General features: G+C 46.4%; 1 protein-coding gene across 7 annotated transcripts in view; it reads right to left on the bottom strand.

The window, feature by feature from the left end:
• LOC133093845 (uncharacterized) overlaps positions 1-21,416 on the bottom strand; it is a 59,240-nt gene extending 37,824 nt beyond the window's left edge. For 3 of the 7 annotated variants that reach the window (XR_009701322.1, XM_061193906.1, XM_061193905.1), the window contains exons 1-2: positions 21,034-21,416; positions 5,262-5,376 (exon numbers count right to left, since the gene is read on the bottom strand). Coding sequence is in view for 2 of the 7 variants with exons in the window: in XM_061193906.1 (XP_061049889.1) it covers positions 5,262-5,376; positions 21,034-21,220 (302 nt within the window). In the remaining 5 variants the exon portion in view is untranslated. Of the gene's footprint in view, positions 1-4,642; positions 4,733-5,261; positions 5,377-21,033 lie in introns of those variants that run through there. The other 4 variants (XR_009701320.1, XR_009701319.1, XR_009701321.1 and 1 more) reach the window with 2 other exon arrangements.
• Positions 21,417-21,616: the final 200 nt, after the last annotated feature.

Genomic DNA, 21,616 nt, shown 5'->3' with positions numbered 1-21,616 from the left:
ATCAGTGCATTTCTCCATGGAGGCCCGGAATCCTGCTGCCTTTGAAAGCCAAATGTGCTTCTACAAAAGATGACCTTTGGCAAGAAACAATGTTTTCTTTTTCCTGTGGTTTTAACAAGATATTAGGGAAGTGAAAAAAACAGTCGGCCAAGGAAGTGGAAGTAAACTTTGAGGGGAATCAAACAAGACTTGTAAGCCTCCAACTTAAGCAATAAACATGAATGTGCAGTTTTCCTTTCTTGCCAAAGTGGTCTGGGCCCACCTGTGGGCTGGACACGCTCCAGTCCAGTAAGACATGTCCCCCGATGGTGTCCCAAGTTCACACAGGACCCATGTCACAAAGTCATGAAACAGTCATTCCAAAAGCAAAAGTACCCTCTTATTCTGCCAGCTCGTCCCCTTCCAAGTAAGGAAGTGTCAAACATGCAAAAATCGCTGGCGTGATTTCTTGAACAAGCAACTGCAGGTCATCGTCAGCATTTCAAAGTGCCGATGAAAGAGTCTTCATTTAAAGACAGAACAAAAACAAAGCCTGCCCTTCCCCTGTGTGCCCTCCTCCGCAGAGCCCCCGTCCTGTTAACGAGCTTTTCTGCAATTACATCAGTCCCATTTGCATCTGGTTTCCATCAGTAGCAGAAGTGTCAGCTCTCTTGCACTGGGGCCAGCTGGTCATTACGCCTGGGAGCAGAGCTGTCAGTGACACCTGGCAATCTCTCCCTGTAAGAGCAGGGTCTGTGCTAACCACTCAGGGGACGGCCCCCGCGTAACTGGGGTGAAAATCTAATAGAGCACCGTCTGGAAATTTTCCCCATACACCTAAGCCAGGGCTCGGGAATTAAAGTGTCTCTGACGTTACGCTGCCATCAAATCTCCTGCACACCTATTTGCAGAGTGAAAATGATCCTCGGTACAAAACCCGGCTCCGTCTGAAACCTACAAGGGAGCTCAAAAGAGACGTGACAGACCGCAGTTTCAGCTCAATCGTATCGATGAAAAGAGAGCTTCGTAGGGAGGGGCAGACAGGAGGGCGGCAACGAGCAGAGTATGGCAGCTAATTTTTAAATCACAATTTGGTGTGAAGATTCTAGAAAGCCCGATTCTAGAACCATGTGATCATAACCCCACATCGCTGTTCCCAGGTTAGGTCTCAGAAACCTGGAAAATTCTCATGCGTGGGGGACACCAGAGTCATCGATTAGAGGCCAACGTGGTGCATGTCAACCCCAAATTGGCCTTGGGTTTTCCAGCAGCAAAGCTCTGCTTAATTATTCGTGGTGTGAAGTGACCCAGCACAACATAGGGATGTATTGTGTGTCAGTGACCCCTAGCAAAAGGACAGGGTCAAAAGTCATCCCAAGAGGAAATTTGGCCTTGGCACCCAAGGCCTCCCATCTCTGTCTCCAGGAAACTCACATGTAACAAATCAGAGATTCGTGCCATGAACCCTGAGTGAGACCCAGGCTCTGAACTCATTCAGCAGCACCAGCAAACACTTGGGGTCATTTACTCCTCAGTTACCCAAGGGCAGCCACCGAAGACAGAGAGTGAGAAAAGGAACCGCATTGCAGGATCTTGGTGGACATTTCATGGCCATATTCACTTGTCGTTGGCGTCTTTATCACTTTACTCCCCAAAGACAATCACTATGGCAACAGATGATTTTGCCTTTAGCTGTTCAATAAATAAAAAGCCTTCTTTAAAAAAAATTTTAAATCTCTTTCAAGCTTCATCTCAATTATCTCAGGAAAAAAAGTCTCTACTGCATTAACTGGGTCTTTTAAAAAAGATTCATTGGCTGTCGTAAAGTTCTAAGTTAAACTGAAAAATCACGAGACATGTAATCGCAGCCAGAGCAAATGTGGGCTTTCTGAAAACGAGCCTTTCGTCCCCAAAAGCCTCTGAGAATTTGTGTTACACTGTTTCACCTTTATAGCTGGGGGAGCAAGAGTCTTCTACAGCCTGTAAAGAACTGTTTTCCTTGGTAACCTGGGGACTGACCCCACCTGATGAAGAGATCACCCAACCCTGCAGGAAGTGTCCCCTGATGAATTCATCGGAATGAAGTGCTCTTAGAATTTTTCCACATGCCTACAGCACCTACCAAGTGCCGAGCCTTCACTCATTCATTCTTTCATTCATGCATGCATCCAACAATATTTATTGAGGCTAATTATGGGTTAAATGCTGACTGTATTCAATACAGGAGTGAAAAAGACACTCCTGCCCTCATGGGGTTGCCATTCCAGTGACAGGGAGCAAATAATACATAAATACACATGTAATAATGCGTCAGGTAGTGAAGAAAAATAACGCCATGGAAGTAGACAGAGAACCATGGGCAGGGAGCCAAGGGATTCCTAGGGTGGTCGGAGAAACCCTCTCTTAGGAGGTGATGTCTGAGCAAAACCTGAGTGATGTGAGGGAAGAAGCCAAACAAATATCTGAGAAGAACTTTCTAAGCAGAGGGAACGGAAGTCCTGACTTGGGAACAAGCTTGTGTTCAAGGAACCGCCAATCAAGAAGGCTGGAGTGACCTTACACCTGTTAGGATAGCTATCATCAAAAAGACAAGAGAAGACAAGTGCTAGTGAGGATGTGGGGAAGAGGGAACCCTTGTGGCTGTTGATGGGACTATGAATTGGTACAGGCTCTGTGGAAAATAGTATGGCAGTTTCTCAAAACATTAAAAATTAGAATTATCTTGTGATCCAGCTATCCTATTTATCCTATTTATTTATCCTATTTATCCTATTTATTTATTTATTTATTATTTATCCTATTTATCCTATTTATTTAAGTATTTATCCAAAGGAAATCAAATCACTGTCTGGAAAAGATATCTGCATCCTGTGTTCAGTACAGCATCTTTTACAATAGCCAAGACATGGAAACATCCTGACTGTCCATTGATGGATAAGTGGATAAAGAAGATGTGAAGATATACACACACACATATATATATGTACAATGGAATATTATTCAGCCATTAAAAAAAAAAGAAGGAAATCTTGCCATTTGTGACATCATGGATGGGCGGGCCTTGAGGGCATTATGCTAAGTGAAGTAAGTCAGAGAGACAAATACTGTATGACCTCACTTACATGTAGAATCAAAAAAACTCATAGATATAAAGAACAGATGGGTGGTTGCCAGAGGTACAGTGTAGGTGAGATGGGTGAAGGGGGTCAAAAGGTACACATTTCCAGTTATAAGATAAATAAGTCCTAAGGATGTAATGTACACCTTGGTGACCCTAACCCTAACTAATACTGTACCATATATTTGAAAGCTTCTAAATCTTAAAAGTTATCATCCCAAGAAAAAGAAATTTGTAACTATGTGAGGTATAGATGTTAACTAAACTTATTGTGGTGATTACTTAGCAATATATACATTCATCAAATTATTATGTTGTACATCTTGGACTAATACAATGTTATATGTTGATTATGTCTCAATAAAACTGGGAGATAAAAGGCTAGAGTGACATAAACAAGGTGGAGGGTTGCAGGAGATGAAACTGAACGAGGGGACCAGATCGTGCAGTCTTTGTCAGCCATTGTAGGGAACTTGGATTTGATTCTTTTGAGGTTTCCCTTTGTCTTTGGTGGCCAGCCATTTTACTGTAATGAACTTAGATGTGGTTTCCTTCCTATTTATCTTGCTTAGGGCTCAGAGTCCTTCTGGAATATGTCATTTGATATCTATTTTGGAATTTTTTCCATCATTATCTCTTCATATATTACTTCTGCCTCATTTTCTCCCTTCTCTCCTTCTGAGACTTCAGATATATACATGTTAGAGCTTTCTCTGCATTATATGTCTCTGGCTCTCTTCTGCTTTCTTTTCTGAGCTTCCTTCTAGATATTTCTGTTATTCTAATTCACTAATTTTCTCCTCAGCTGTGTCTAATCTGTGAATGAAAACTTAGTGTCTTAATTTGTTACTTTATGTTTCATTTGCAAGATTTTCTTTTGATTCTCCTTTATAGTTTCTAGTTTTCTACCTCATTTTGTATTCATTTCCTTGAATATATTAAGCATAGTTATTTTCCCTGTTGGTATGTTTCCTTTATCTCTTAATTCTCTCTTTTTTGAATATCATTGTTTTGTCTCCCCATGCACAGGTTATTTTGATTGAATGCCAGACATTGTGTATGAAAAATGAGATCTCGGAAGGTGTTTCCTTGGTCCAGCGAGAAATTGCATCTACTTATGGGAGGCAGCTGTGGGCACTAGCAATGCCTAATCTCCTTAATCCAATCTGGGATTGAAAAAATTCAAAGCTGGGCTTCATTTCTTCAAATGAATTTCATGTCACCGCCTCACTCCTAGACCGAAGCCCTGTGCCATTTTCCCAAACCAAATGCTCTGGGGGAATGGGAGTGTCAAGGGTCTCCAGTTCCTTGTGGGCCCCAAATGCCAATGTTTGTTCTTCTATCCCTATTTGTCTATCAACAGCTCTGTTAGCTTCTTCTTCTTCCCAGCTTCTTTCTTCTGGAAAAAGAACACCTGGGGGAAAGGAGTCACAAATGCTGGCTCACATTGCTGTGCTTTATTCCTCTCCCAGATCTTGGCCCTAAAATTCTTCACTGCTCTGTTAACTTTCCAGTGGCTTCAAATACTTTTCCTATTGTCCTCATTTCCAGCTGTTCTCAGGAGGAGAGTTGGATTTCATTCTGTGTGTATGATGGATTGCTTGCAAAAATAACCCAAATTCTCCACTCCTCCCTCTATAAACATAGACACACACAAACATATTGTTTATAAATTATCAGCATGTTCTGTTTTAGTAATAGATTATGTACATTAGCAAATGTACAATGTGTACATTTTAAAATAGACAGAAGGATGGGAAATGAGAAAATATAAATAAAAGATTTAATGGCTTCCTTTCCTCCCTACTCTGGAGACCACTGGTCTAGGAATATTTGAGGGATGGGATGCTAACTATTATAGGTCAGGTGGTGAGGGTGGAGGTGGTGAGAAGTTGTTGGATTCATCATGTGTTTTGAAGGTTGAGTTGAAAAGACCTGCTGATGAATTGGATGTGGAGTGTAAAGGAAAGAGGACAAATCCTGTTTTGGGTCCAAGCAGTTGGATGCAGGTGCTATTGACTGAGACGGGGAGGGCAAGGCTCGGGGCGGGCAGTGGGTGGGAAGGGGAGGATGAAGAGTCTATTGTGCACAGTGAATATTAGCTTTCCCCCAAAGAATCCCTCTATCTGAAGTTGAACTCAAGAAAGTTGTTTAGGCCCCTCACCTTCTGAGATGGCCCACACCGTGGAATGTGTTTCTCCCAGGCTGCTCTCGCCTTTTAAGATGGACCTCGTTCTGTCTATGGAATGTGTATCTCTCTAAATAAATCCACTTCTTACCTATCAAAAAAAAAAACAAGAAGTTGTTTAGACTTAAATCCCAGCTTTTCCAAAAACCCTCCTTGGACTCTTCCCACCACTTCCAAAATGTGCTCAACAGGTTTAGGACCTCTAGGCCAACATTTCCCAATCTGGGTTCTTCAGAATACCAGTTCTACAAGGAGTTAATACATATCCTATGGTGAAGAAGGAGGAGGAGGAGGAGGAAGATTCTCATGACCAAGTATGGGAAATTCTGCACTAAGTAAACAGTGGGAAAATGCTGCATAGGTTATTCAATTGCAGGACTTCTCAGAACCTTTATTATGCTAATGTGTACCACGACTCTCTAAGAAGGATACAGAGTCTGTAGTAGTTCCCAAACTTATTTTTCTGCATGCCTATTAATAGCCCATGAAGTAATTTTGTCCTTCTAACCAATTCAGGAGACACAGCTTTAGACCAGGAGTCAGCAACTACAGCCCACAGGTCAAATACAGCCCACCACTTGTCTTTGTACGGCCAGCAAACATAGTTGTTACATTTTGAAATGGTTGGAAGAAATCCAAAGAAAAACAGTATTTCATTACAGGTTAAAAGCATATGAAATTCAAATTTAGCATCTGTAATAAAGTTATACTGAAACACACCCATGCTCGTTTGGTTATATATCATCTAGGGCTGCTTTATATATATATATATATATATATATATATATATATATATATATATATTTATTTATTTATTTATTTATTTATTTATTTATTTATTTATTTTTGGCTGCATTGGGTCTTTGCTGCTGCGCACAGGCTTTCTCTAGTTGCGGTGAGCGGGAGCTACTCTTCGTTGCGGTGCGCGGGCTTCTCATTGTGGTGGCTTCTCTTGTTGTGGAGCATGGGCTCTAGGCACATGAGCTTCAGTAGTTGCAGCACACGGGCTCAGTAGTTGTGGCTCGTGGGCTCTAGAGCACAGGCTCAGTAGTTGTGGCGCCCGGGCTTAGTTGCTCCGCGGCATGTGGGATCTTCCCGGACCAGGGCTCAAACCCATGTCCCCTGCATTGGCAGGCAGATTCTTAACCACTGTGCCACTGCACCACCAGGGAAGTCTTAGGGCTGCTTTCTTGCAACAATAGCAGAGTTGAGTAGCTGAGACAGGGACGGTATGGCCCATTAACCCTAAAATATTTACTAACTTTATAAAAGAAGTTTGCCAACCCCTGCTCTAGACTCCCAACACAATAGAGTATTAAAATATGTGCTCTCAGAGGATTTTTAGGACAACAAGACTGTTTGGTATGATGCTATCATGGTGGATACATGTCAAACGTTTGTCTGAACCCATAGAATGTACTGCACCAAGAGTGATCCTCAATGTAAACTATGGACTCTGGGTGATGATGATGAGTCAGTGTAGGTTCATCAATTGTAACAAACATACCATCTGGTTGGGGATGTTGATAACGGGACAGATTGTAGGTGTGTGGGACCAGGGGGTATATGGGAAGCCTCTGTACTTGTGTTCAGTTTTGCTGTGGACCTGAAACTACCTTTAAAATAGTCTACTTTTGATGAAAACTCTAATTCAAAAAGAAAAATGCACCCTAATATTCATAGCAGCGCTATCTGCAATAACCAAGACATGGAAGCAACCTAAGTGTCCATCAACAGATGAGTGGATAAAGAAGATGTGGTACATATATACAATGGAATATTACTCAGCCATAAAAAATAATGAAATAATGCCATTGGCAGCAACACGGATGGACCTAGAGACTATCATACTAAATGAAGTAAGTCAGGCACAGAAAGACAAATAGCATATGATATCACTTATATGTGGAATCTAAAAAATGACACAAATGAACTTATCTATGAAACAGAAACAGATTCACAGACATAGAGAACAGACTTGTGGTTGCCAAAGGGGAAAGGGGCAGGGGAGGGATAATCAGGAGCCTGGGATTAACAGATACAAACTACTATATATAAAATAAACAACAAGGGCCTACTGTAGAGCACAGGGAACTATATTCAACATCTTGTAATAACCTATAATGGAAAAGAATCTGAAAAAGAATATATATATGTATACATATATATGTATATGTATAACTGAATCACTTTGCTGTACACCTGAAGCAAACACAACATTGTAAATCAACTATACCTCAATTTTAAAAGATAGTCTATGTTTTTAAGTGCGTAATGTATTACCATTTGTGTAAGAGGGAGAAGAAATGCGTGTATGTGTTTATTATGTATATATATATAATGCACATGTATATGCATTGACACATACATATATTTACATGTATATATATATATATATATATATATATATAATATGTATAAAATACATATACATAAAACATCACTGGAAGAAATTAGTAAGATTGATTGCTTATGGAGAAGAGACCTGGGTGGCTAGAGGATTCGTGTCGAAGGAAGAGCCTTCTGTGGCTTATTAATTTTGAGCCATGTGATTATATTACCTATTCAATTTTTTTTAATTAAAATTGTTGAGAAGTAAATTTTTTAAAAGCATGTGCTCTCTCATACTATATTTCTTCCTCAGTTCTACTCACTACTCAGAGAGCAGGAACCATGTCCTATAATCTTCCATCTTCGGCAGAACCTGGCACAGCCCTGAGTACAAACATCCCTGTTGCGATTTTCTTGCCAAGTGTCCAGTATGTGTTAGGAGGTGGCATTTCCAAAGGCCACGAGGAGGCACGTGAAGCATGGTACCTGCCAGAGTAGATCTATTAGGGAATCAAAGCCACTCTGTTACTCAGGACTCAGGTCGGCTGCATGGAAGAATTCCCAGCGCTGGGTGTACATTGGCCCCATGTGGGCAGTGCCTTGATCATTTTTCTTCCAGGAAAGATATTTAAACTACACGATGGAATTACATGATGTATTAGCTCCAGCGCATTCAATACTGTCAAGTGGGGAGTCACAGTAATACCCCAGTCTGCAGTTGCTTTGATAGTTAATAAGAGCAATCAAACGAGATAATATAAATTAAAATCACTCAGTCGATGGTTGAGGCACCATAAGGGCAACTAGGGAACACCCTTAACACTGGGGGGACCCAGGCTGAGAACTAAAGTGGAGGCATACAAACCACACATTTAAATATTTTAAAGTGATAAATCAAGTGGACAAAGTGTTCAATTGAGTCCTAGCCTTCCACCCCGATAGATAGGCCTTATAACAACCTGGAAAACTCAGGTTGAATGTAGACGACTCCCTCTCCCAGGGGTTCTGGAATCGGTGGCGGGGGAGCAGACAGCCTCCATCCACCAGTCCGGGGCCCCTCCCTCACTCTGTCGTCTCTATCCCCCCACCCGGCTCTGTCCATCCCCCGCGAAACCTCCCAGCCACTGTAGCGGTCCAGCTCACTTAGCTGTCCATCATTCATCTCACGAAAAGCCGTTCCACAGCCTCCTCCCTGGGTCTAAGGGGGCACAACCTGCCGCAGGTTCACCCTGGAGAGGGGGGCAGACCCCAGGGAGAAGTAGTCTTGGGACCACGGGGATGGGAACTCCAGAGTCCCCGGCACCTGGAACAGGGTCTAGAAGGGGGGGGGGGCATGGGCTCAGCCCATGATTTCTGACCCCATGGGGAAACCAAGGTGGAGCCCTTCTTGTCCAGACCTCAGGGCAGGGCAGATCATGACATGAAGCTCAGTGATCGCCACTCATAAAAATCATAATGTCAGCAGCTACTTCCTGTGGAGGGCTCTATATGCCAGACACTCGTGTGCGTGCTTCACACAAATTACCTTACTCCATAACAACTCTGACTGTCAAGTGGCTTATCTGTTTCCATCTCAGCAAGACTGTCCCTTGGAAGGCTGTTCTCACTGAGAAGGAGGATTTTCTAAGTTTTAAGTGGAGAGGGGTCAGATCATCAAGATGCTTCCCTGGGGAAGGGAGGATCCCCCTTTCCTTGTGGTGACCAAGCCACAGGTAAGAGAAGATTGTGAAATTGAAAATGACAAGGAAATTCCCTGGTGGTTAAGACTCGGGGCCTTCACTGCCATGGGCCCGGGTTTGATCCCTGATTGGAGAACTAAGATCCCAAAAGCCATGTGGCACGGCCAAAAAAAAAATAAGTTTAAAAAAAAAAAAAGAAAGAAAAGGTCAGAAGCCGAGCTCCTGCATCATGTGGTCAGGGGGTCAGACAGAGGAGGAGAGAGAGCAGGAGGAAGTGAAAACCTGACCCCTTCTGGCCCACACCTCAGTGGTTGGGACACAGAGCCTTTAGAAAAACCCAGAAAGATACCTGGAAGGCTTAGAATATCCCAGGCACAGAGGAAGGATTTCTTCAAGCCCCATGGAGAACTCCAACCCTCAGCTCAGATAAGAAGGAGATGGAAGAGGAGGGGACCATAGATGGAAACCTAGATGAGACTGAGAAATGGTCCCCCCACCTGTGTACAGCGTGCAGGGGACCAAGTGCCCCAGTGAGGGGGTGTGGATTGGCTGAGTGTGTAGGTGAGCTGGAAGGAACCTGGGGAGCAGCAGAGGTATCTTTTCCTCCTTGATAAAGTCATGTGAAGAGAAATGTGTCTGCCTCTAAACAATCTGTATGTTGCAGTGATCGCTGGAGCAGCAGCAGCCATCTTTTGACCAGAAGAGGACAAGGCTAAGGAGCAGCGAATCCAAAGGGGAAAAGGATTCTGGTCTTTGATGACGTCTGTGGGCCACTGAGCCCCAGAAGTGCTGCCTCTGGGCTTTAGAGAAGTGGTGTTTTGTTTTGTTTTGTTTTCATATTTAAGCCTTTGTCACTAGGATTCTCAATGGCTCATAGCCCAAAGCTTCCTAAGGACAATGAACCCTTTCCTGGTCATACATGGAAAGTTTCTTTTCTGCAAAGGGACTTAACATCTTTGATTTTCCTGGAGAAAGGAAAGGGAAAGTAAACAGATCACCAGCAACCACTAGTGTATTTTGTGAGAAAAACGTTGTCTAAGCAGGATGATTCTTGGGAGAGAGAAAAACACTTGAAAGTATTTAATGAAACAAAGGACATCTGGTTGAACAGCAGTTTTGAAGGAGGCAGCCCGGGGTGCGTGGTGAAGAAAAGAGGAAGATAAAGTGAGGAAGCCCAGAGCGATCTGGCTCCTGAGCTGACAAATATGGAAGATGTCAGGTTTCCCTCAGATCCCTGGCACTGAGATGCCAAGGGAAGCTGTGCAAGTCCAGTGAGTTATCTGAGCTTCAATGTCTTCATCTCCAAATTGGGCATAATGACAAAACCAGCCCTATCTACAGCAGGAGAGTGGGTGTGACATGGTGAGAGATGGGTTTTCCACAGAGTCCATGGATGTGGAACCACTATGGTCCACACGACAACCCCATCTAGTCACTGAAGGGCGTGGGCATTCATCTTCCAAACTGCTCTGATAGGACAATGAGCTGGACAAAGAAGGCTGCTCATCACTCCTCCCCAGCACAAGCTTGGGCCACGCACTCTCCTGGAGCCCATCCCCCCTCTAATGAGAGCCCACCCCTGCCTCTGCTGCCCACCCAAGGACTCGGTGGGGGGGGGGGGGTCTCGGGGTGTCTTGCCCATTCTGTGAACAAATTTGGTCAGATGTCCAATCACCACCACCTACATCAGCTGTTTCCTTCTCGACTCCTCCTCGGGGTCCAGGTCCAGGCCCTACCATGCCCACCCGGCACCACCTGCCCCCAGATTTCCTTCCTGCCATGTGTACGAGGTGGCGCAGGACGCCTGCAGCTGCCCCGTGACTGTGCACACTGGACGCTGAGAGCACGGGTCAAAGCCAAGGGCTCTCTCATCGATACCCACGGTAACACACGTAAAAGGAAGCAGTTAAAACAAATCCGTGTAAAGTACAAACATGGGTTGGCTATTCGAGCTACGGGGTGTTTGCAAGTGTTTATAAACAAGTAATCAAACTTCATAGTCCCTGGTTATTGAAGTAAACCAAGTCACTCTCCACTGGGTTTTGTTTTTAACATTGCCACGAAGACGGCAGGGATCTCGGGCGCGGTGAGGAACAGCAGCTTTCATGCTGAATATTTTTCTTATAATCCCCGAATTATAAATTCCATGTTGAATCAGAAGTCACTCATTTAGAAAATATCCCTGATTGATACAGAGACAGAAAATGCATTGTCCAAGATAATAAAGCCTGGGCAGTGCCCGGCATACGGACGGCACACAAGAAAGGTGTGGTGGGAACTTCCCGGCCAGTCCAGTGGTTAAGACTTCTCGCTGCCAATGTAGGGGGCACAGGTTCGACCCCTGGTCAGGGAACGAAGATCCCACATGCCGTGTGGCCCAGCCAAAAGATTAAAAAAAAAAGATGTGGTGTCTCCTGCAATTTACATCTAATGCCACCAAGGACCAAGGATGTGAGCTACCTAGAGGCACACAAGTGTCTGCGAAATTTAAAAATAAGTAAATAAATAAAAGAAGCTAACACGTGAATACAGTCAACTGATCCTGTCACCCACCATCTCAGACACACCAGGAAGACAGATAGGGTGGGGGCAGAAACAGCGATGCTGGTTCATTTCTTCTTGGGCCTCTGTTGTTTTGCTGTCCCAATAATACATTCTTGACTTGCAAGCCTTTCGAGAGAGGCTGAAAAGGAAATGGGGAAAAGGAACAGCCTTGGGTAAAACTTTGGCCGCCAAGTCGAGAGGCTGGTCCATATGCATGACTTTGTGTGGGTTGAAATCTATTTTCTCTGGGTTCGATGGATGGTTATAGCACCCAAAGTTTTCCCAAAAACGTCAGACGAGTTTACCACAGCAGTTAAGCTGTCTGCCATCTGCAAGAGGCTTGGCTTAAGGTTTACTGAAGTAAAATATATTTTGAAAAGAAAAAATTAAGTCTTTCAGTGTTTTGAGTATCAGTCAAGCCCAGCTGCATGAGGCCTCGGGATTCTCAAGAGAGGGCTGTTCTCTCTAAAGGGATAGTTTAGTGTTGGCACGTTGAGATTTCAGAACACAAGGAACACTCTGAAAAATGAGTTATTCCTTAAGAAACACTTCACCTAGTCTTGGGATTGGCAAAGTTAAAACTTCTCTAAGAAATTCAGCCAAGCAGTTGAGATCAACACTCTTTATCATCTTCCCAAACGGCAAGTTATTTTCAGAAAACCAGACTCAAATAGTAGCTGAATCTCATATTCCCACCCCACGGTTTCTTTAAAGTAAATAAGTGTCTAAAATGATGACAGTAAGACCTGTGGTTTAACATTCTCAGTGTCTGCAAAATCTTATATTCTCTCAGCAAAATTCCCTGGCTGAACAAGAGCTTTCATGAGAAAGGGAGGGGGGAGGAGTTGTCTACATTTCGAGAGCACATGTGCCTGGGAATATTATGATTATTTTCAGTTGCCCATCTTTAACCCAGAGTTACTTTTTATTCTTTGTTGAGAAAAAAAATATTCCAGAAAGCAAAAAAGCATAGTCGATTTTATCCTCTGAACAAACGGGGGCGGGGGATGGGAATCCATGCGTCTTCCTCATTTTTCTCCGGGAATGAATGACAGGAGGTTTTTCTCATCTTCAAGCAGTGGTGTGTAGGTAAACCATCTCTCTGAGAGGAAAATCTGCTGCCTTTGCCAGTTTCCATGGTGTAGCTATTCCTACCACGGCCAACGTCAAGGCATCAACAGTTTAACAATCAGATCCCTCAAATTCCTGAATATTTAACAACTGCTTCTCAGAAGAGGGTATAAGGCAGCTTCAGCTCACCACTGTCTTGAAGAGAATTACTATTATTGTCCACAACATGTATTATTCATCTCATCTATGTAGCTAACTTTACGAGGCATGGGTAAAATCCCAATAGGAAAGATAGAATATAGGAAAGGTCTCTGCTGTTAAGAACCTTACAATTTAACGAGAGAGAAAAGACATACAATAGAGGGCTTGAAAAGCACAGCTGGGTAGCGTCCTCTTTTTATGCTACATCAGTTTGGAATGTTCTCTCCCCTTCCGGACACAACATTTAAAGAGAGTCATAGTATCCAAGAGTGTCCAGGCAATGAGATGGTGCCAGGCATTGAAACCGTATGGTTTGGGGATGATGGAGGAGACCCAAGTGTGTCTAGCATGGGATGGAGGAGGTACGAACCCACAGGATGCGCTTCACTACGTCAGGCAAAGACAAATATCATATGATAGCACTTAATGCGGCATCTAATTAAGAAATGATACAAGTGAATTTATTTACAAAACAGAAACAGACTGTAATTTGAGAGTTTTTTCTCAGAATGATACTAGAACGTGCCACGTTGAAAGGTGACCACTGGTTAAAGAGCCTGAAGTGGGTGCAGCGCCAGGAGTCCCAGGCCAGGCACCCCCCTCCCAGGCACTGGATTGGGGGTGTGAACTGAATCCAGTCTACATCCAGGCACAGTGTGAGTGTTCTCCTGGATACGGTCCTAACTTACCGATTTAGACAACCTGAGTGGGAAACAACGAGTCAATAATAAGAGGTGCTGCTGAAGGTCCAAGGCCCCTGTGGACATACTCCTGCAGGTACAGGGATGCGTCCACCAGGGATGGCTCGGAACAAGTTTATCCCACTCCTGGGGACATGTCAAGGTAAATAGTCTATACTTTGAGCCACAATCCCCCAAAAATGAAAACATTGCTCATTCAAAGATCACAGAACATAATTCTGAGGAGAACAATGGTTTCTTCTCTGGGGGTTGTTAAGGGTTGTCATAGATTCAAGAAGTTTCCAGAACAAGGTAGACATTCTTCTCTCCGCATTGGTCCAGCCACCTGCAACCCAAGCCCTGCACTTAACCCAGGGCCCAGACGGTAAGACCACAGGCTCCCGACATTGGGGTCTCTCTCACGAATAACTATCACTTTGTAGATAGAAATTGCAAAGCACAAACCGATCTGCAGACCTCAGAATAAAACCTGGAGATCTTTCAGGTGGTGTTTTTAAGCTGCCAAAGGCACCCCTAGTTGGGATAATCGTGCAGATGTTGGATGCTCCTCTGAGTTGACCGTGAACTCAGGACATACAAGGCCAGCTTAGCCCTGCGGTCCCCCCTCACCTCCCCACACAGCCATCCCTCAGGGGAGCTGACCCCGGCCAGTGAGGGCTGGTGGCCAAGCTTGCCTCTGGCGACACAGCCAGCCCCCAGCAAGGGGACTGCCCCTCCAAACGCCAGGCTTCAGGGCCCCCTGGCAGGGCTCGCCCCTGCTGACACTCATGCTGTGAGGTAGTGTTGCCACTCAAGGGCTAAGTGTTCAGTGAGTGTCTTATCCTCTCAAAGATGACAAATGCATTACCCTACAGCTTGGGGAGCTCTGGGCCCTTTCAGACAATAGGGGGTGGTGAGTGGAAAATGAAACCTCGCTGGGAAGGCATTGAACGGTCTCCAAATAACACAGTGGGAACTGACACAGAAAACCAGAATGTTTTCTATGCACACATGTGCGAACCCACACCAGCTCCTGGGGGAAAACAAGCCTGCACCACACTTTGCCCCTAAACAAGTTCTCTCATCTCTCTGGATTTGGGCGTCTGGAGATGGTTCCCCCTGGTGACTTGCCGGGGAGGATGGTGGAGCAGGAATGAGGCCTCCACTCAGGCTGACGTGCTATCCATCAATCCCAATGTTACCCCTCCGCCTCCAGCCTACCAAGAGGGCTGCATTCCAGCCCCTGGGAAGGCAGAAAAGCTGTCGGAAAATCTCCAGGCTTTGGGGGAGAGGGCAGCTTTCCACCAGCCTTGCCCTGACTTTGTCTCCAGCTGAGGTGCGCTATGTGCGTCCCCCCTACAGAGGGTGACAACGCTTCTCCTGCAATGATCTTGCCTCTGTTCAGGATTCTGGAACCTCAGCCCTCCAGTCTCAAGAGCCCAACACCGGGGCCGCTATGGCGTCCCTGTGCACAGCACAGCTGCACGTGGACCTGCCCACAACAGCAAGCCTCGGGGTCTTTCCCACCCCACCTCCTCGGCGGCCCAGGCCAAAGGCAAACGCCAGGAGCTTTCCTGCCACCCACCAAGTGTCAATCCTAATGAGACCCTCTTCCAAACGTCATCCCCTCTTCCAAGTGGCTCTTCCCAGTCCCCAGGGGAACTGAGTTCTCCGGCTCCCATGCACTCCCGGCCCAATCATGCCTTTGTTACATTTGATTTTTTAAATTGTTTAATGGTTACTGGTTGCGATGGTTAACTTCACGTGTCAGGTTGGCTGGGCCACAGTGCCCAGTTGTTTGGTCAAACACAGATGTGGCTGTGAAGGTATTTTTTGTTTTTATTGAAGTATAGTTGACGTACAGTGTTGTGTCAGCTTCAGGTGTACAGCAAAGCGATTCCGTTATATATATACATATATATGTACACATATATATTCTTTTTCATGTTCTTTTCTGTTATACATTATTACAAGATAATGAATATAGTTCCCTGTGCTATACAATAGACCCTTGTTGTTTATCTATTTTATATATAGTACTGTGTATCTGTTAATCCCAAACTCCCAGTTTATCCCTCCCCCATCCCTTTCCCCCCTGGTAACCATAAGTTTGTTCTCTATGTCTGTGAGTCTGTTTCTGTTTTGGTAAATAAATTCACTTGTGTCATATTTTAGATTCCACATATAAGTGATAGCATATGGTATTTGTCTTTCTCTGTCTGCCTTACTTTTAAATGTGATTAACACTTAAATCAGTGCACTCTGAGGAAAGCAGATTTCCCTCTGCGATGGGGGCAGGCCTCGTCCGAGCAGTCGAAGGCCTTAAGTGACAAGACTACGGTCCCCGGGGGAAGAGGTGGCTGCCACCAGACTTCCTTTGGACTCAGGCTGCAGCATCAACTCCTCCGGGAGTCTCCAGCCTGCCAGCCTGCCCTGCAGATCTTAGATTTTTAGAAAGATTAGATAGTTGGATAGATAATCGCTAGTTAGCTAGCTAGCTAAATGATAAATATATATATATATTATTCATTAATTACAAAAATCCTTTATATATATGTTCTCTCTCTCCATATATATGTGTGTGTGTATATATATGGAGAGAGAGAGAGAGACACGGAGCGACAAGTATGCACATCCTATTCCTTCTGTTTCTCTAGGGAACCCTGACACACGCTGGTAGACATATGGGCCTCCCCAAAACGCTATCCGGATAGTAAGTCACGAAGAGGCACAAGCTGAGTGTCTTTGACCTCTGTGACCCCCAGCAGGTGCCCAGCCCCCGACCTGCCACAGAACAGACCCTCAATAAACACACATTGGACGGGACCGGCCCACAGCCTAGGCCAGGCAGGGCGAAGGGCAGGAGGCCGGGCAGGGCAGGGCGCCTCCCGCGGGGTCTGCGGGGAGGAGTCGCTGGGCCACGTGCACGGACGGCGCCCCTCCCCTCCTCCCCCGCCCACAGGGCCAAGCGCCTGGCTGGCACCGTCCTAAAGGCTTGCGGTACCCGCTGGGCATGAACGAGGGCCGGGGATGGTCTGCAAATTTCAGCTGACCGCAGTGTCCCAGGGAGTCAGAACCTTCCGGACCGCGCGCTGTTCTGCCCGAGGGCCGACCGGTGCGCCTTTCCGACAGCCCGGGGCGGCCCGGAGCAGACGCGGCCTTCAGCACGGGGATCGGGGACCTTGGCCTGGCCGCCCCAGCCCTGAAGCTTCTCCTCCACGAAGGATGTGGCCCAGGGTTCCCTGCATCCCGGCAGCGCTCACCGTTTCCCGCTAATCTGGGGGGAAACGGGTGCCGATACAAAACCCCGGCGTCGTGCCCCGGGGCCTCGCAGCTCCACGCACAGCTGACACCCCCAGGGCGCCCTCGAAGGCGCCTCCTGTCTTGTCACCGCTGCTCGTGGCTTTTCCTGTCCGGAATGCCGACAGTGGACCCACATCCTTCCTGGGGCCCGGAACGCTGATTCTCCTTGAATCCGCAGCCCTTTGGGGATGGAGCCACGGAGTCAGGAGCAAGAGGCCTGGCCCCAGCCCCGGGCGGACCCCCGGCGTGTGCCCCTTCCTTCCCCTGCCCGCGCCCGTCACCACCGCAGAGTAAGCGGAAGTACACGCGCCTTCTTACTTTGCGTGTCGGCACAGGCATGACTCAGGGATCTGAGGACATCTCAGATCACAAGAGGCCGTGAATGAAATTCTTGATGTGTTCATTGATTTGTTTGTTTTGTGCCGTCCACGCAAAGTGGAGAACTCTGGGGGCTGCCAGGCGCCTCCTGGGAACCACCCCTGAGATCAAACAGCTGATAAAAAAAAATTGGCGGGTCTAAGAGCCCCTTCAACGCTGACAAAATAGCTGGTTTGGCCAGGTGGGCATTGTGGGTGGGGTGAGGTGACGGGCAGGTAGGGAAAGCCGTCAAGGCCACGGGTCCCACATGGGGGCTGGAAAGGCACCTTCGACTTGTGGCTCTTTCTCTCTCCCCGGAGCAATCAGGGCCGACCCCTCCCAGCTCCCCCACCAGACTTGCACTGCTCAGCTGAGGGCCGCGGGGTTTCAGGGTGCTCAGGGCCCTGAGAGACAGAGGGCGCAGAGAGAAACCACCGCTATGCACACGCAAGCTTGGAGCCTGGAGCCCCAGCGTCCTTGCCCATCCCATTCCATCCCCACCTCGGGGAGGGCGCTTTGCGCCAGCCTGGCTGTTCCCTGCAGCCTTGGAGCCAGGCCAGGGGAGCCCCAGCAAAAGTTGCCTTCCCCAGGCCTCCCCAGGGCAATTATTTAGAGGCTGGCTTCCCCACCCCCCAACATAAAGGGAAATGCTTGGAAGGAGGTGGGAGGGCGTCTGGGGGTGAGGGATGAGGCTGATGAGCCCTTTTCATACTAGAAGCTTTTATCTTCCTAAAACTCACCCCAACGACCTCAAGTAGGCCTTTTATCCAACCTCTAGGGAGACAATATCAACCTGCTGTTAGTAATAAGAAGATAAGGATTAAGGAGAAAGTGAAATTTCAAATCCCCCCAAAGGAAAAAGTAGATTACCTACTGTATTAGTTTACCTGGGCTGCCCTAAGGAGGTACTACAAACTGGGTGTCTCAGAACAACTGAAATGTCTTCTTTCATAGTTCTAGAAGTCCAAGATGAAGGTATGAGTAGGACCAGGCTCCCTCTGAAGGGTCTAGGGGAGAATCTGTTCCAGGCCCCTCCCCCGGCTTCTGGTGTTTGCTGGCGATCCTTGGCACTCCTTGGTCTGTAGACACATCACTCCCATCTCTGCCTCCATTGTCACATGGCATCTCCCTGTGTGTGTGTGTCTCTTCTACTCTTCTTACAGGGACACCAGTCGTATTGGATTAGGGGCCCCCCTACTTCAGTCTGACCTCATCTTAACTAATTACATCTGTAACAACCCTATTTCTAAATAAGGTCACATTCACAAGGTACCAGGGGCTAGGACTTCAACATATCTTTTCAGGGTACACAATGCAACCCACACTCCTACAAAAGGGCAAAACCAGATTTTCACAGAGCTGTCAATGGTGACAGACACAAGAGAACAGCGGAGAATCACTTAAATATTTTGAAGGAAAAGCATTTGAGCCTAAAACAGCGTATCCAGCTTTGTGACGGAAACTAAATTATTACTTAACATAATAAGTAACATTATTCTCATACATACATGATTTCAAAGAATTTATCCCACAAAGTCCTCTTTGAGAAAATCCTTGAGTTGTTGACTCTGGTAAGAAGAAGAAGAAGAAAAAGAAGGCATCCGGAAGAAAGCAGAAAGATACAACAAGTAGGGATCAGGTTAAAATTTAGCAAAAGAAAAAAAAAATGTTGTCAAAAAATCATCAACTGGGGCTTCCCTGGTGGCGCAGTGGTTGAGAATCTGCCTGCCAATGCAGGGGACACGGGTTCGAGCCCTGGTCTGGGAAGATCCCACATGCCGCGGAGCAACTAGGCCCGTGAGCCACAACTACTGAGCCTGCGCGTCTGGAGCCTGTGCTCCGCAACAAGAGAGGCCGCGATAGTGAGAGGCCCGCGCACTGCGATGAAGAGTGGCCCCCGCTCGCCACAACTAGAGAAAGCCCTCGCACAGAAACGAAGACCCAACACAGCCATAAATAAATAAATGAATAAATAAATAAATAAATAAAAATTTAAAAAAAAAAAATCATCAACTGTAACTGAGTCCAAGCTCGTACTGCTCGCCACACGGCAGGCCAATAAATCAGGAGACGAGGTGTCAGGGCAAAGAATAGTGACTTTATTAGAAAAGCCAGCAGACCGAGAAGATGGCATTTGCCCCATCCCAGGGCTGACTTTGGCCAGTGATGACCACCAGTGAGCTGATGAGAGCTGGATTCCAGCCACTCACAGCCTTTCCTGCCATGTACCCTTCCCCCACTCCTCCCGAGCCCCTCATATACCCCTTCCCAAGAACCCCTCTCCAAGGCTCTGCTTCCAGGAACTTGGCCTGAGGCACGAGGAACCTAATTTTTTTTTTAAACATTTTAAAAAATTTATTTATTTTATTTATTTATTTTTGGCTGTTTTGGGTTTTCACTGCTGCATGCAGGCTTTCTCTAGTTGCGGCGAATGGGGCTTCTCTTGTTGTGGAGCATGGGCTCTAGGTGCGTGGCTTCAGTAGTTGTGGCACGCAGGCTCCGTAGCTGTAGCTCGCGGGCTCTGAGCACAGGCTCAGTAGTTGTGGCGCACAGGCTTAGTTGCTCCGCGGCATGTGGGATCTTCCTGGACCAGGGCTCGAACCCATGTCCCCTGCATCGGCAGGTGGATTCTTAACCACTGCGCCACCAAGGAAGCCCAGGAACCTAATATTTTGGACTCATTGTGTAATAGGGAAGAACAAATCTAACTCCATATTGGATCTGTTTCTTTTACTTTAACCTTTGTATTCTATTGCTTTTGCTTCCAGTTAAGAATGTTGCCTGTAGCCTGAAATATACAGGATAGCCCCCTCTCAAGGCTCTGACCTTTAAGAGTATAATACTTTTGCATTCATATAGAGATAAAAAGTTGCATAACAGACAATAACATTTGTCTCCTTGGAGGTTTGTGACCTGACCTACCTGGACAGATGAAAGAACAAAGGATTCCTGCACCAAGAAGTTTCCAACAACCAGCCGCCTTCCCTCTCCTTTTAATATAAAAGAAGCCTGAATTCTAACTGGGACATCAGTCTGCCATCCTCTCGGTCTGCTGGCTTTTGTAACAAAGTCACTATTCTTTGCCCCGACACCTCCTCTCCTGATTTATTGGCCTGTCTTGTGGCGAGCAGTACGAGCTTGGACTCGGTAACAGTTGATGATTTTTGACAACATTTTCTTTTCACTCTGGAGCCGAGAAGCTCAGCCCCAAGACCCTCTCCCAGCTCTGTGGGCCTGAGAAGACCACCCTCCCCCAGAAGCAGTTCACCCCTTGCTTTGATGCCAGCACTGTGTTTGAGGGGCTTGTGAGATCCCCAGATCCCTTACAATCAATACCACACTCAGAAGGTCATCAGGGGCCGCCAGTCTTGGGGGAGGAGGTCTGGGGTGCAGCCCTCCCGAGCAGGGGGTCTCACTGTGGATGCAAAGACGCAACCATCTTCAAAGATGCTCACATATTTCATTTTAAGAAAATGGAACCAACTTGTTTCTGGCAAGCTGAGCACACGTGGACATTTCTTCATGAACCCCAGTCGGCCGATCTGCCAAAGTTAAAGACGTCAGAGGAAACAGAAAACTCACCCACACTCACAGCCAAAGATGTCATGAACATCCAAGAAACGCAGGGAGGGTTCAACCAGCATTGCTCAGTCTCATGGTCAAGAAAAAGGTGGGCTTCTTTCTCACTCTGGTAACAACTGCTTTCCTCCGAATTGTCCCCCCAAAATGGTATCAGACTTCTCAAACGCACGCGTGCACACGCACACATGTGCACACGCACACGCGCCCGACCTGTGTCCCAGGAGAGCGTGTCCCACTGGAGGCGGCCATGCACATGCAGCTGCGAGTCCAGACACAGTCTGATTGGGGCTGCACACTCGGGTCCCAGCACCTGCCCTGCTGGGAAATGACCAAAGCTGAAAGCAGGCTGAAATGGAGACTCTAGTTAAAGAAAGCTGGCCTTTTGTTCCTCAGATAATTTGAGGGCAAGATATGATTTTTTGTCTGAGTATATTTATGGTATTTTTCCATTTGAAAAAGCATTAACAAAGGAAAAGGAAACAATGCTAAGAAACACCATTTCCGTTTTCAAGGGGGGGTGGGAATCCCTTTTAGAGGGGCTGTGCCCAAATCTGTAAATAGCCAACCTTGGAACGAACACAAA

The sequence above is a fragment of the Eubalaena glacialis genome, chromosome 6, assembly GCF_028564815.1.
Source record: "Eubalaena glacialis isolate mEubGla1 chromosome 6, mEubGla1.1.hap2.+ XY, whole genome shotgun sequence".
NCBI lineage: Eukaryota > Metazoa > Chordata > Mammalia > Artiodactyla > Balaenidae > Eubalaena > Eubalaena glacialis.
Note: the sequence above shows the minus strand (reverse complement) of the source record. Positions and strands in the feature narration are given on the sequence as shown.